The sequence below is a fragment of the Oncorhynchus kisutch genome, linkage group LG9 (assembly GCF_002021735.2).
Source record: "Oncorhynchus kisutch isolate 150728-3 linkage group LG9, Okis_V2, whole genome shotgun sequence".
In the NCBI taxonomy this organism is placed as follows: Eukaryota; Metazoa; Chordata; class Actinopteri; order Salmoniformes; family Salmonidae; genus Oncorhynchus; species Oncorhynchus kisutch.
In genome coordinates, this window is record NC_034182.2 from 19,557,950 (window position 1) to 19,573,617 (window position 15,668).

At 44.0% G+C, this 15,668-nt stretch overlaps 1 protein-coding gene across 3 annotated transcripts in view; it reads left to right on the forward strand.

Moving 5' to 3' along the window:
- Window positions 1-15,668, forward strand: part of zgc:109889 (WH2 domain-containing protein) — a 66,332-nt gene that overhangs the window by 34,760 nt on the left and 15,904 nt on the right. For all 3 annotated transcript variants that reach the window (XM_031832059.1, XM_031832058.1, XM_031832057.1), the window contains exons 4-5: window positions 11,952-12,105; window positions 12,749-12,866. In XM_031832059.1, the coding sequence (XP_031687919.1) occupies window positions 11,952-12,105; window positions 12,749-12,866 (272 nt within the window). The remainder of the gene's footprint in view (window positions 1-11,951; window positions 12,106-12,748; window positions 12,867-15,668) is intronic.

A 15,668-nucleotide genomic window follows, 5' to 3' on the forward strand; every position in this document is an offset into this window, starting at 1 on the left:
TTCTACCAGATCTATTGTGTTATTCTCCTACATTCAATTCACATTTCCACGAACTTCAACGTGTTTCTTTTCAAATGGTACCAAAAAAAAGGGGGCTATCCAGCACAGCTTGCTCACTGCCCCAGAATTCTACGGCAAGTTATTAAGTGTCAGCCATTGTTGCCATTAATGCTAGATAGTGCTAGTTTGACCACCAGAGGGCATCTTTGAGAAGCATTTGACTGTTTTTAATATTGGCCGTACTTGAACAGTGGTCCCCAAACCTTTTTATAGTCCCCGTACCCCTTCAAACATTCAGCCTCCAACTGCACCAGGGTCAGCGCACTCTTAAATGTTGTTTTTGCCATCATTGTAAGCCAGCCACACACACTACGATATATTTATTAAATTTGCCAAGGCAAGAAACTCTAAGCACAGAAACTCTAAGCACAGGCAGCCCTATCCAGAAATCTGGGCAGTGGCTTCTGATTAAATTAAATGTTCACAGAACCGCTTTTTGCAATTTTGATGAGGCTCTCTTGTACAGATATCGGTAAGTGGACTGGAGGCAGGGCATGAAGGGGATAACGAATCCAGTTGTTTGTGTCATCCGTTTCGGGAAATACCTGCGTATATGCGCACCCAGCTCACTCAGGTGCTTCGCTATATCACATTTGGCATTGTCCTTAAGCTTAAGTTCATTTGCACACAAAAAAAATCATACAATGATATCATTGCATAATGCAGAAAATATGCTTTAACAAAGTTAACCATTTTCACTGTAGTATCCCAAACGTCTTTCAAGCCATCAGGCATTCCCTTGGCAGGAAGGGCCTCTCGGGGGATGCTGCAATGTACCCAAGTGGCGTTGGGAGCAACTGCTTGCACGTGCGATACCACTCCACTGTGTCTCCCTGTCATGGCTTTTGCGCCATCAGTACAGATTCCAACACATCTTGACCACCAAAGTCCATTTGATGTCACAAAGCTGTCCAACCTTAAAAATATCCTCTCATGTTGTTCTGGTTTCCTGTGGTTTTCAGAAGAGGATGCCTTTCTTAATTGACTCCCCATAAGCGTAACAGACATATACCAGGAGCTGTGCTAGGACCGCCACGCCACGTCTGTTGACTCATCCAGCTGTAACGCATATAATTCACTGGCTTGTATGTGAAGCAGTAATTGTTTCAAAACATCTGCCATGTCACTGATGCGTCTTGAAACAGTGTTGCTAACCTTTTTTTGTTTTGTTCATTGAGAAATGAAAAATGATACATCTGACAGAGCGCCTGATTCAGTAACACTAAACAAGGATTAGATTGAGGCAGAGGTTATAGGAAGTGCCATGGATGTATAGCGGAGGGAAAGGTGGAAAGTATCTGGGAAACTACAGTACCTTTTTAATTTAGCAAGAAGAAAATATGAGAAAGTTTTGTTTACATGAGTGGGGGGAGGGGGGGGTGACTGGCTTTCAAAAGTTGGCACTGCATGACATAAGTTTTTGATCACCTACCAACCAGTAAGAATTCTGGCTCTCACAGACCTGTTAGTTTTTCTTTAAGAATCCCTCCTGTTCTCCACTCGTTACCTGTATTAACTGCACCTGTTTGAGCTCGTTACCTGTATAAAAGACACCTGTCCACAAACTCAATCAAACAGACTCCAACCTCTCCACAATGGCCAAGACCAGCGAGCTGTGTAAGGACATCAGAGATAAAATTGTAGACCTGCACAAGGCTGGGATGGGCTACAGGACAATAGGCAAGCATCTTGGTGAGAAGGCAACAACTGTTGGGGCAATTATTAGAAAATGGAAGAAGTTCAAGGTGACGGTCAATCACCCTCGGTCTGGGGCTCCATGCAAGATCTCACCTCGTGTGGCACCAATGATCATGAGGAAGGTGAGGGATCAGCCCAGAACTACCTGGTCAATGACCTGAAGAGAGCTGGGACCACAGTCTCAAAGAAAACCATTAGTAACACACTACGCCGTCATGGATTAAAATCCTGCAGCGCACGCAAGGTCCCCCTGCTCAAGCCAGCGTATGTCCAGGCCCGTCTGAAGTTTGCCAATGACCATCTGGATGATCCAGAGGAAGAATGGGAGAAGGTCATGTGGTCTGATGAGACAAAAATAGAGCTTTTTGGTCTAAACTCCACTCGCCGTGTTTGGAGGAAGAAGAAGGAGGAGTACAACCCCAAGAACACCATCCCAACCGTGAAGCATGGAGGTGGAAACATCATTCTTTGGGAATGATGACGACTGCACCGTATTGAGGGGAGGATGGATGGGGCCATGTATCGCGAGATCTTGGCCAACAACCTCCTTCCCTCAGTAAGAGCATTGAAGATGGGTCGTGGCTGGGTCTTCCAGCATGACAATGACCCGAAACACACAGCCAGGGCAACTAAGGATTGGCTCTGTAAGAAGCATCTCAAGCTTTTCTGATGTATCAAATACTTATGTCATGCAATAAAATGCAAATTAATTACTTAAAAATCATACAATATGATTTTCTGGATTTTTGTTTTAGATTCCGTCTCTCACAGTTGAAGTGTACCTATGATAAAAATTACAGACCTCTACATGCTTTGTATGTAGGAAACACTGCCGATTTCGCAGGTTATCAAATACTTGTTCTTCCCACTGTATATACTGCTGTTCAAAAGTTTTGGGTCACTTTTGTCTAGAAATGTTTATTGACAATTTGTGTTCTCTTTGTCACTCACACACACATTTTAAACATTTGGATAATAAAGCATTGGTTGATTTTAAAACTTATGACAGCCAAAATTCTCACTCCACCCATATTTTTTTTCTTTTTTAAAAATTTCCTGAAGGCATGGATTTTAGGACCTACTGCAGTCCTAAAACATGCAAACAACCTTTCCATGGTGGGCTATTAGCAGGACAATAGACTCTTCAACCTTTACAAAATAATAGCTCGGGCTACTCTTAGTGTGAAACAAAAATCCCCCAACTTGCAATGTATGTGACATACTGGTAAAAATGAGGTAAAACCAATTTAAGTTTGCCAGTAATAACAATAAATGTGTGGTTGAAAAACGAGTTTCATAAGTGTATGTAAACTTCCAACTTCAACTGTATTAGTACTTTACTATTTATATTTTTGACAATGTTAACTTTTACGCCACTACATTCCTAAAGAAAATAATAGACAATAATAGTGTTTAACATGATTTTTGAATGACTTCCTCATCTCTGTACCCCACATATACAATTATCTATAAGGTCCCTCAGTCGAGCAGTGAATTTCAAACACAGATTCAACCACAAAGACAAGGCAGGTTTTCCAATGCATCGCAATGAAAGACACCTATTGGTAGATGGGTATAGAAAAAGCAGACATTAACTATCCCTTAGAGCAAGGTTAAGTATTTAATTACACTTTTGATGGTGTATCAATACACCCAGTCACTACAAAGATGTATACTGGCTCCGGCGGGGATGGCTGATGTTTTACGTGCTCCTAACAAACTGTGCCATTTGTTTGTTTTTTCGCATTGTTCGTAACTTCTTTATTTACTTATTTTGTACATAATGTTTCTGCTACCATCTCTTATGACTGAAAATAACTTCTGTTCATCAGAATAGCGATTACTCACCTTGAACTAGAAGAATACTTTTTTTCCTCCTTAACGATTTCGATGGAAAGGATATACTGCTCTCCCGGTAACAGGCCCAATCCCCGTCATTTGCTTGAAGAAAAGATGGAGAAAAAGGGGGTGGAGGTCAGGCTACCTTCTGAAAATTTGTAGGCAAGCGAGTAAACTCCCACTGCCAGCCGTTCTATTGGCCAACGTGCAGTCATTGGAAAATAAAATAATCCTACCAACGGGACATGAAAAACTGTAATATCTTATGTTTCACTGAGTCGTGGCTGAACGACGACACGGATAATATAGAGCTGGCAGGATTTTCCATGCACCGGCAGAACAGAGAAGTTACGTCTGGTAAGACGAGGGGTGGGGGTGTGTGTCTATTTGTCAATAACAGCAGGTGCGCAATGTCTAATATTAACTTCTTAGGGCTAGGGGGCAGTATTCGGAAGTTTGGATGAATGAGGTGCCCATAGTAAACTGCCCCGTTACTCAGGCCCAGAAGCTTTGATATGCATATAATTGGTAGCAAAACACTCTAACGTTTCCAAAACTGTTAACATAATGTCTGTGTGTATAACAGAACTGATATGGCAGGCAAAAACCCAAGGACAATCCATCCAGAATTTTTATTTCAGCTCACCACTGATTCCAATGGCTGGGAATGGGAATAAAAAAGGAAGACCTCCCATATTGCAGTTCCTAGGGATTCCACTAGATTTCACCAGTCTTTAGAAAGAGTTTCAGGCTTGTTTTTGGAAAAATGAGCTAGAATTTGTAGTTTTTCTAAGTGGCTCCCGTTTTGGCTATAGTGTTTGTTGCGCGTTCCGGTAAGGGCATGCACTTCGTTATTGGTAATGGTCTCCGGTATTCTCAGTCTTAAATTTGATCATTTATTTACATATTCGGGTACCTGAGGATTGATTAGGAACATTGTTTGATATGTTTGGAGGAAGTGTATTGGTAACTTAAGTGATTCATTTGAATGCATTTTGAACGAGCGAAACCGGTGAATTACTGAGTCAAGCACGCCAACGAAACTTACTTTTTGGGGATATAAAGAAGGACTTTATCAAACAAAAAGGCCATTTCTTATGTAGCTGGGACCCTTGTGTTTGCAATCAGATGAAGATCTTCAAAAGTAAGTGATTTATTTTATCGCTATTTCTGACTTTCATGACGCCTCTGCTTGGTTGGAAAATGTATGTAAATCTTGTGTGTGCGGGGCGCTGTCCTCAGATAATCACATGGAGTGCTTTCGCCGTAAAGCCTTTTTGAAATCTGACAAAGCGTCTGGATTAACAAGAAGTTACATTTTTTAATTATGTATGACAATTGTATTTTCATGAACGTTTAATATTCCGATTTCTGTCATTTGAATTTGGCGCTCTGCAATTTCACCGGATGTTGTCGAGGTGGGATGCTAGCGTCCCAATGATCTGTAAGAAGTTAACAAACTATAGTTTTTGCAAGTCAGTTAGGACATCTACTTTATGCAGGACACAGGTAATTTTTCCATCGATTGTTTACAGATTATTTAATCTGTAAATTATCACAATTCCAGTGGGTCAGAAGTTTACGTACACTAAGTTGACTGTGCCTTTAAACAGCTTGGAAAATTCCAGAAAATGTCATGGCTTTAGAAGCTTCTGATAGGCTAATTAACATAATTTGAGTCAATTGGAGGTGTACCTGTGGATGTATTTCAAGGCCTACCTTCAAACTCAGTGCCTCTTTGCTTGACATCATGGGAAAATCTAAAGAAATCAGCCAAGACCTCAGAAAAAGATTGGAGACCTCCACAAGTCTGGTTCATCCTTTTGGAGCAATTTCCAAACACCTGAGGGTACCTCGTTCATCTGTACAAACAATAGTACGCAAGTATAAACTCCATGGTACCACGCAGCCTTCATACCTCTCAGGAAGGAGAGAACCTCTCAGTTCTGTCTCCTAGAGATTAATAAATCCTGTTAAAGATAGGGCTGACTACTGCCCCCTTTGGAGGAATTGCATGCCCATAGTAAACAGAAAAAAAATCTGTCAAAAATTGCTAATATATGCATATAATAATTATTATTGAATAGAAAACACTCTAAAGCTTCTAAAACCGTTCAAATTATGTCTGTATGTAAAGCGGAACTCTCAGGGCAGCCATTCTCCATTCTCTGCCATCATGAAAGTTGGGCCAACTTTGACGTCATCGCCCCCACCCTTCCCAACCAGCTACGGATCTGGGAACAGTTCCTATCTCTTCAGCGCGATGTCTCCTTTCAGTGGGGCCTGTCATTGTGAGAATAGCGCGCTCCCTCGAGTGTTGGCGGGCTGAAACCTCCGGGTCACGCGAAAATACATGTACTTTCATGCTCGTGTCGGGTCCGGAGCTCTCTTTCTTCCAGGATTGACCAAACGATTTTGGTTTGTCTGTTCGAGCTAAGGATTGTTTTGCATGTTTAGAACATGCTAAAGCTTGATTCTGCACTTAGTTTGACCAGTTTAGTCAACATATAATATGTAATTTTGAAGTTTAGATGCGCATCCACTAGAATTTTGGCTGCATTTCAACCGGAATTTGTCGCGTTTGATAACCTAAAGACACAGACTTGAAAACCAAACGCAGTTTTTGGTAAGTATAACTCCTTCCACGTCTTCTAATCGAAGAACATCAAAGGTAAGGGAATATTTATGTGTTAATTATGGGTTTCTGTGGACTCCGAGATAGAGGAGACATAATGATAATTTCTGAGCGCCGTCTCATATTATAGCCTAGTGAACGAATTCTGTAACGTTAAAAATAAATGTAACACAGCGGTTGCATTAAGAAGAAGTGTATCTTTCTATCTATATGTAGAACATGTATATTTAGTCAAAGTTTATGATGTGTATTGCTTGTTATCTGACGTTATCTGCCGGAGCTATCATCATTTCTCCGGACATTTGAGTAGCATTTTGTGAACATGGCGTCATTGTAAACAGAGATTTATGGATATAAATAGCATATTATTGAAAAAAACATAAATGTACTGTGTAACATGTCCTATTACTGTCATCTGATGAAGATTTTCAAAAGGTTAGTGAATTATTTTTATTTTAATCCTGCGTTTGTTGATTGCATTTTTTGGCTATTCAAATGAGCTGTGTCTTTGGTGGTGGTTTGACATAAATATGTGCTATGTTTTCGCCGTAAAACATTTTAGAAATCTGACTTGCTGGCTAGATGAACAAGGTGTTTATCTTTCATTTGAGCTATTGGACTTGTTAATGTGTGGAGGTTAAATATTTCTAAGAATATCTTTGCATTCCGTGCGCCACCGTTCCAGCTGAACGTGGGAGGGGTCGTTCCCAAAAGGGAACCTACCCCGTCAACAGGTTTGGTGCGAAAAGTGCAAATCTATCCCAGAACAACAGCAAAGGACCTTGTGAAGATGATGGAGGAAACAGGTACAGAAGTATTGATATCCACAGTAAAACGAGTCCTATATCGACATAACCTGAAAGGTCGCTCAGCAAGGAAGAAGCTACTGCTCCAAAACCTCCATAAAAAAGCCAGACTACGGTTTGCAACTGCACAGTACAGATCGTACTTCTTGGAGAAATGTCCTCTGGTCTGATGAAACAAAAATATAACTGTTTGGCCATAATGACCATCATTATGTTTGGAGGAAAAAGGGGGAGGCTTGCAAGCTGAAGAACACCATCCCAACCGTGAAGCACGGGGGTGGCAGCATCATGTTGCGGGGGTGCTTTGCTGCAGGAGGGACTGGTGCACGTCACAAAATAATGTCCCCATGAGAAGGAAAATTACGTGGATATATTGAAGCAACATCTCAAGACATCAGTTAAGTCTCAAGACCAAGTTAAAGCTTGGTCGCAAATGGGTCTTCCAAATGGACAATGACCACAAGCATACTTCCGAAGTCATGGCAAAATAGCTTAAGGATAGCAAAGTCAAGGTATTGGAGTGGCAATCACAAAGCCCTGACCTCAAGCCTATAGAAAATGTGTGGGCAGAAGTGAAAAAGTGTGTGTGAGCAAGGAGGCCTACAAACCTGACTCAGGAGGAATGGGCCAAAATTCACCCAACTTATTGTGGGAAGCTTGTGGAATGCTACCCAAAACGTTGTAACGTTTTATGTAAACTTCTGACCCACTGGGAATGTGATGAAAGAAATAAAAGTTTAAATAAATCACTCTACTATTATTCTGACATTTTTACATTCTTAAAATGAAGTGGTGATCCTAACTGACCTAAGACAGGGGCTTTTTACTTGGATTAAAGGTCAGGAATTGTGAAAAACTGAGTATAAAAGTCTTTGGCTAAGGTGTATTTCAAACTTCCGACTTCAACTGTGTGTGTGTTTTGTTAATCCCTTAAACCCTGTGGGGATTTCACACCACTGTGCAGGGATCCAGGATCTATCAGATGGTGCTGTAACACACACGCACACACCCTGGCAGACTATTGTACCAGTTCTACAGATAAAGCCGTGTCAATATAATATCTGCTACTAACACATCTTTACCTTTTGGAGATATGAGGAACATATGGATCATGTTAGGACATGCTATATGTAACCCTTAATGTGCTGTGACCTTAATGCTGATCCTTCTATTGTTCCCCATTATCCGTTCTGCCATGGCATGGGGTGTCACTGGCAACACTGTAGTCTAGGGATAGCACTGCTCCCTGGGCATGATTAGATGGATGGATTTGGGGGTGGTTCCATAGCTTGGGTCTTTTGTTATTGTCATAATCCCTTCTTTCAGAGCTGGGAGGCCACCACACACTGTAGCCCATTTAGAGCATTCCTCCCTGAGCATGACTTTGTTGGTTTAAAGGTGTAGGGTCATGCCAGGGGTGATTTAAGCCACACTAAGCTGACAATAAAGGTTCCTGTGGCTTGTTCCTGTGGCTTGTTACTGTATATGTTGTAATGTATTGTTCACTGCCCTGAACTTGACGACTGGAGAAATTGTACTGTATATGTATTGTATCCCTCTTTTCCGTTATGTTAGTTACCAGTATGTTTTTTTTGCTGATACGATCAGGACAAAGATTAAGCCTGGTGCTGGATTTAAGAGCATGCTCCATTGATGTAGCTTTTTAGTCCAGGACTAGGCTTAACCTGTGTCCAGGACACCGCTCCTCAATATATGCAGTACCAGTCAAAAGTTTGGACACACCTACTCATTCAAGAGGGTGTTTCTTTATTTGTACTATTTTCTACATTGTACAATAATAGTGAAGACATCAGAACTATGAAATAACACATATGGAATCATGTGGTAACCAAAAAAGTGTTAAACATATCAAAATATTTTATATTGAGATTCTTCAAATAGCCACTCTTTGCCTTGATGACAGAATACTCTTGGCATTCTCTCAACCAGCTCCATTAGGTAGTCACCTGGAATGCATTTCAATTAACAGTTGTGCCTTGTTAATTTGTGGAATTTCTTTCCTTAATGCGTTTGAGCCAATCAGTCATGTTGTGAAAAGGTAGGGGTGGGATACAGAAGACAGATCAAATAAGCATAGAGAAATGACAGTCCATCATTATTTTAAGACATGAATGTCAGTCAATGCAGAAAATGTCAAGAACTTCTAAACGTTTCTTCAAGTGCAGTCTCCAAAACCATCAAGTGCTATGATGAAACTGGCTCTCATGAGGACCCACAGTTAAGGAAGCCCCAGAGTTACCTCTTCTGCAGAGGATAAGTTCATTAGAGTTCAGGGATGCAAACTAGTCACCTTTTGGTGAAATTCGCCGTTTTGAAACCAAAATAGGTGACCTAGGTGAGACGGGGGTAAGAAGGTGATGAAGCGTACTTCATGAGCTGTAACCGAAAAACAACAGGCATTTGGAAAGTTTGAGGTGAGGCCTGAGGGAGAAAGTGTGGTGGAACAAGTATTAGCATTGTTAGTTGTCTTTCTATCTGGATCGAATTCTCCGTTAGCTAGCCAGAGTAATGTTGAGAAACATTAGCCAACTTATCTGATCAAATAATTGAGTTTATGGTGTCAAAATTCGCTTGCTAAAAAAGTCAGACAGCAAACTTTAGCTACCTAACGTTACAACATCAGATGAGTTAACACTTTAATAACCTAACCATTTCGCTATAGTATTGATGTTAACTGGTATACAACTCCTTGCCGTTCAAGTTATAACGCGTTAGTTGCTTAATGGACCCTGGCAATCAGTGTGAAATATTAATTAGCTAATGAACTAACCCCTATCTGTGAACTATTGTTTTCCCTCTACAGTATATGGTTAATTTTCAGAATGAGAGAATTGAGTGAAAATGAGACTTTTACAGGTTAACTGGTTAAGATGAGGGGGGGGGGGACAAGTGCAATATTTATGTGTGGTCACAAGCATTCTATTACAAAGGCTGTCATGGCTAACTGCAATATTAGTGTATTGTTTTTTTTCTCAAGACCTGAGTCATTTGCAGTAAAGTCTAGGCAACAAATAACATTGCATTGCTTTCTTTACATTTTTTAGCTGCGAGTTGGGTTCACATTAACCACTTTTTATTTTACACACCGAGACTGATCATGTAGATCATATTCTTTGTTTAATTAGTTGAAACCTGCATTTCTCCCTAGCAGGGATTAGAAAATAAGTGTCACCTTTTTGGGCCCTCACCAGTTTGCATCCCTGAGAGTTTACCAGCCTCAGAAATTGCAGCCCAAATAAATGTTTCACAGAGTTCATGTAACAGACATCTCAACATCAACTGTTCAGAGGAGACTGCGTGAATCAGGCCTTCATGGTCGAATTGCTTAAAAGAAACCACTACTAAAGGACACCAATAAGAAGAAGAGACTTGCTTGGGCCAAGAAACACACGCAATGGACATTAGACCAGTGGAAATTTGTCCTGTGGTCTGATTAGTCCAAATTTGAGTTTTTTGTTCCAACCGCCGTGTCTTTGAGACTCAGAGTAGGTGAACGGATGATCTCCGCATGTGTGGTTCACACCGTGAAGCATGAAGGAGGTGATGGTGTGATGCTGTGGGTGTGCTTTGCTGGTGACACTGTCCGTGATTTTTTAAATAATTCAAGACATACTTAATCAGCATGGCTGCCACATCATTCTGCAGAGATATGCCATCCCATCTGGTTTGTGCTTAGTGGGACTATCATTTGCTTTTCAACAGGACAATGACCCAACACACCTCCAGGCTGTCTAAGGGCTATTTGGCCAAGAAGGAGAGTGATGGAGTGCTGCATCAGATGACCTGGTCTCAACAATCACCCGACCTCAACCCAATTGAGATGGTTTGGGTTGAGTTGGAGCGCAGTGTGAAGGAAAAGCACCCAACAAGTGCTTAGCATATGTGGGAACTCATTCAAGACTGTTGGAGTACAGGCCTCCCAGGTGGCGCAGTGGTTAAGGGCGCTGTACTGCAGCACCAGCTGTGCCATCAGAGTCCCTGGGTTCGCGCCCAGGCTCTGTCGTAACCGGCCGTGACCGGGAGGTCCATGGGGCGCGCACAATTGGCCTAGCGTCGTCCGGGTTAGGGAGGGCTTGGTCGGTAGGGATGTCCTTGTCTCATCGCGCACCAGCGACTCCTGTGGCGGGCCGGGCGCAGTGAGCGCTAGCCAAGGTTGCCAGGTGCACGGTGTACCCTCCGACACATTGGTGCGGCTGGCTTCCGGGTTGGATGCGCGCTGTGTTAAGAAGCAGTACGGCAGGTTGGGTTGTGTATCGGAGGACGCATGACTTTCAACCTTCGTCTCTCCCGAGCCCGTACGGGAGTTGTAGCGATGAGACAAGATAGTAGCTACTACAACAATTGGATACCACGAAATTGGGGAGAGAAAAAAGGGGTAAATATCAACAACAACAAAAAGACTGTTGGAGTAGCATTCCAGGTGAAGCTGGTTAAGAGAATGCCAAGAGGTGTGCAAAGCTGCCATCAAGGCAAAGGGTGGCTACTTTGAATAATCTGTTTATCACTTTTTTTTGCTTACTACATGATTCCTTATGTGTTATTTTATAGTTTTGATGTCTTCACTATTATTCTACAATGTAGAAAATAGTAAAAATAAAGAAAAACCCTTGAATGAGTAGGCGTGTCCAAACTTTTGACTGGTACTGTATGTATGTTATTTTACTGCTCTAGGGATGTAATAAACTATTATGTATTGATTTTTAACCCTACCTTTTTTTCACTCTTTATGCGGTGCACAATGCAGAGAACACCGGAGAGGAGAATTATAATTTAATTACCATAGTGAATTATTCTGTTTGTTTGTGTCAATTAATCCGAAAATAAAATGTAATTCATTCATATACACCATAAACATGCTGATGGTTTTGTGTGTGTCTATCTGTCTTCTCCAGTCTCTCTGCAGGACATCAACATGCGTAAAGCGTTTAAGAGCAGCACCATCCAAGACCAACAGGTGGTCTCACGGACCTCAGTCCCCAACCCTGTGGTAGAGATGTACCATCGCTGTGACAAACCTCCACCACTCAACATACTCAGTACCTATAGGTTGGTACCTTTTTAGTATACTCATCTTCTAGCCTGACTACCCATCCACACCGATCTGGCCAAACACCACACCCACCAGCATTTCTTCTCCACAATGAGTCTGGATTTGCTTTCCTCCCTGACTTCTTGTAGAATGCAAAGAACATTCCGACCGTTTGAATTGGTCCCAGAAACCGATGGGTTGGGCAAGAGCCGGCCTGGCCTAACATCATTGGTTTTGATTCTCTGATTGGTTAGAGATTATCCAATGGCTGATTCATTGGTTTTGTACACCGCCCCTCATTTTGACTTTAGGCAACTTATCTCCTATTGGTTAGTTAGACCTCTGTCCCCAACCCTGTGGTGATGTACCATCGCTGTGACAAACCTCCACCTATCAACATACTCAGCCTCTATAAACCTCCACCTATCAACATACTCAGCCCCAATAGTCAGCCTGTAGGTCAGTTAAACCACCACCTCGCTGAAAGCATACAGGTAAGATCATCCTCACCATTGCTGTGAATCCCAGTCTGATGCTGAGAAAGGCACGTCACTGACCCAACACTGTGAATGACTAATGCAAAAGGTGCAATGCACCTGACCCATTTCGATCTCTCTCTTCCTCCCTCCCTTCTCTCTCTCTCTCCATCCCTCTCTCCAGGGATGATAAGAAGGATGCGTTGAAGTTCTACACAGACCCCTCCTACTTCTTCATGCTGTGGAAAGAAAAGATGCTGCAGGCCACGGAGGACAAGAGGAAGGAGAAGAGACGACAGAAGGTGGGTGTGTGTATATGTGTGTGTGCAAGTGTGCAGGTGCGTGTGTGCTCAGTCTCTTCATTCTCTCTGTCACTGCCTCTTTCTCTCTCTTTCGCTCTGTGCCTCTGGTAGTTGTCTCCTTGCTGACAGTGATTGTGTTCAAACATGTCAAGTCAACTTCTGTCACTAGAGTCACTCCAGTGTGTGTGAGGGTGTGCTGAACTTTACGATACTGTATGCTTGGATGGGGAAAGAGAGAATGTCATCCATTACTACTTCACTGCTATGTTCTTTGCATCTCCACATGCTTCTGTTTATCATTCTGTCTTTATCTCACATTCAATTTGCTTTGCTGCGTTATAATCTGGACTGTGTGTGTTGAGCTCAACAACACCCTCACGCCCATTCTCTGAGAAACACAACCCCTCTTGCTGTCTAAAGACAACTTCAGTTATAATCCCTCTCTCGGACATTTAAAGTGCATTCGGAAAGTATTCAGACCACTTGACCTTTTCCACATTTTGTTATGTTACAGCCTTATTGTAAAATGCATTACTACAACAACAAAAAATCCTCATCAATCAGTTTTGAAAAAGGTGGCCATTAATAAGCTGGTCAAACATCTCTAAAACTAAGAGCATTGTATTTGGTACAAATCATTCCCTAAGCTCTTGTCCTCAGCTGAATCTGGTGATGAATGGTGTTGCTGTTGAACAAGTTTAGGAGACTAAATTACTTGGTGTGACCTTAGATTGTAAACTGTCATGATATATACATGGGTTCGACCGATTTATGATTGTTTTTCAATGCCGATACCGATTATTGGAGGACCAAAAAGCCGATACTGATTAATCGGACAATTTCTATATATATATGTAATAATGACAATTTGTCACGGTCTTCCTCCTCGTCATCTGAAGAGGAGAGGCGAGAAGGATCAGAGGACCAATATGCGGCGTAGTATGTGTTCATAGTGAATTTTAATAAAGAGAACACTGAACACTATACAAAAGAGTAACAAAAAAACAATAAACCAAATACGACCGTGAAGCTACAAATGAGACCTGAGCTGACACAAGCCACTAACATAGACAATCACCCACAAATAAACAGTGCAACCCAGGCTACCTAAGTATGATTCTCAATCAGAGACAACTAATGACACCTGCCTCTAATTGAGAACCATACTAGACCGAAACATAGAAATCCCCAAATCATAGAAAATCAAACAGACTGCCCACCCAACTCATGCCCTGACCATACTAACTAAATACGAAACAAAGGAAATAAAGGTCAGAACGTGACAGTACCCCCCCCCCCCACCCAAAGGTGCGGACTCCGGCCGCAAAACCTTGACCTATAGGGGAGGGTCTGGGTGGGCATCTGTCCACGGTGGCGGCTCTGGCGCGGGACGCGGACCCCACTTCACCATTGTCTTAGTCCGCTTATTGTCCGCCTCCGTGGCTTTCTCACCATGGCCACCCTTCTCAATGACCCCACTGGACAGAGGGGCAGCTCGGGACAGAGGTGGGGCAGCTGCTCGGGACAGAGGTGGGGCAGCTGCTCGGGACAGAGGTGGGGCAGCTGCTCGGGACAGAGGTGGGGCAGCTGCTCGGGACAGAGGTGGGGCAGCTGCTCGGGACAGAGGTGGGGCAGCTGCTCGGGACAGAGGTGGGGCAGCTGCTCGGGACAGCTGCTCTGGACAGAGGGGCAGCTGCTCTGGGCAGAGGGGCAGCTGCTCTGGGCAGAGGGGCAGCTGCTCTGGGCAGAGGGGCAGCTGCTCTGGGCAGAGGGGCAGCTCTGGGCAGAGGGGCTCCGGCAGCGACACCGGACAGGCGGGAGGCTCCGGCAGCGGCGCCGGACAGGCGGGAGACTTCGGCAGCAGCGCCAGACAGGCGGGACCACCTGCAGGGAGGAGACAGAGAGACAGCCTGGTGCGTGGGGCTGCCACAGGAACCACCAGGCTGGGGAGACAATCAGGAGGCTTGGTGTTAGGAGGAGGCACCTGAAGGACCGGGCTGTGGGGGAGCACTGGAGCTCTGGTGCGCAACCTTGGCACCACTTCCCCAGGCTGGACAACTACTCTAGCCCGGACCCTCCAGAGTGCAGGCACAGGTTGAACCGGGCTGTAGGTAAGCACGGGAGATCTAGTGCTTACTACACGCACCTCTCCCTTAGGCTCCATTCCCACATTTGCCCGGCACGAGCGGAGCGCAGGCAGAGGACACACTGCACCCTCCCAGCGCCCCGGAGACACAGCACGCAGAGCCGGCGCAGGATACCCTGGACCAAAACTGCGTACCGGCGACCAGACCTGCTGAGCAGGCACCATACGCCCTGGCTCGATGCCCACACTCGCATGGCACTTTCAGGGGGCTGCCCTATAGCGCACCGGGCTATGGGCACGTACTGGCGACACCGTGCTCTTAACCGCATAACACGGTGCCTGACCAGTAATGCGCTGTTTATAATAAGCAGGAGGAGTGAGCTCAGGTCTGCTACCTGGCTTAGTACCACACCTCGTCTGCCCCCCCCCAAAAAAAAATTGGGGGCTGCCTCTCGTACCTGTCGCACTGCCGTGCTGCCTCCTCATATCGCCGCCGCTCTGCTTTCGGGCGGTGATATTCCCCAGCCTGTGCCCAGGGTCCCTCTCCGTTCAGTATCTCCTCCCATGTCCAGGAGTCCTGGAATGCTGGCCGCTGTTGTTGCTGCTGCTGCTGCTGTCGTCGCTGTCTTTTACCACGCCGCTTGGTCCTTGGTTGGTGGGTGATTCTGTCACGGTCTTCCTCCTCTTCATCTGAAGAGGAGAGGCGAGAAGGATCA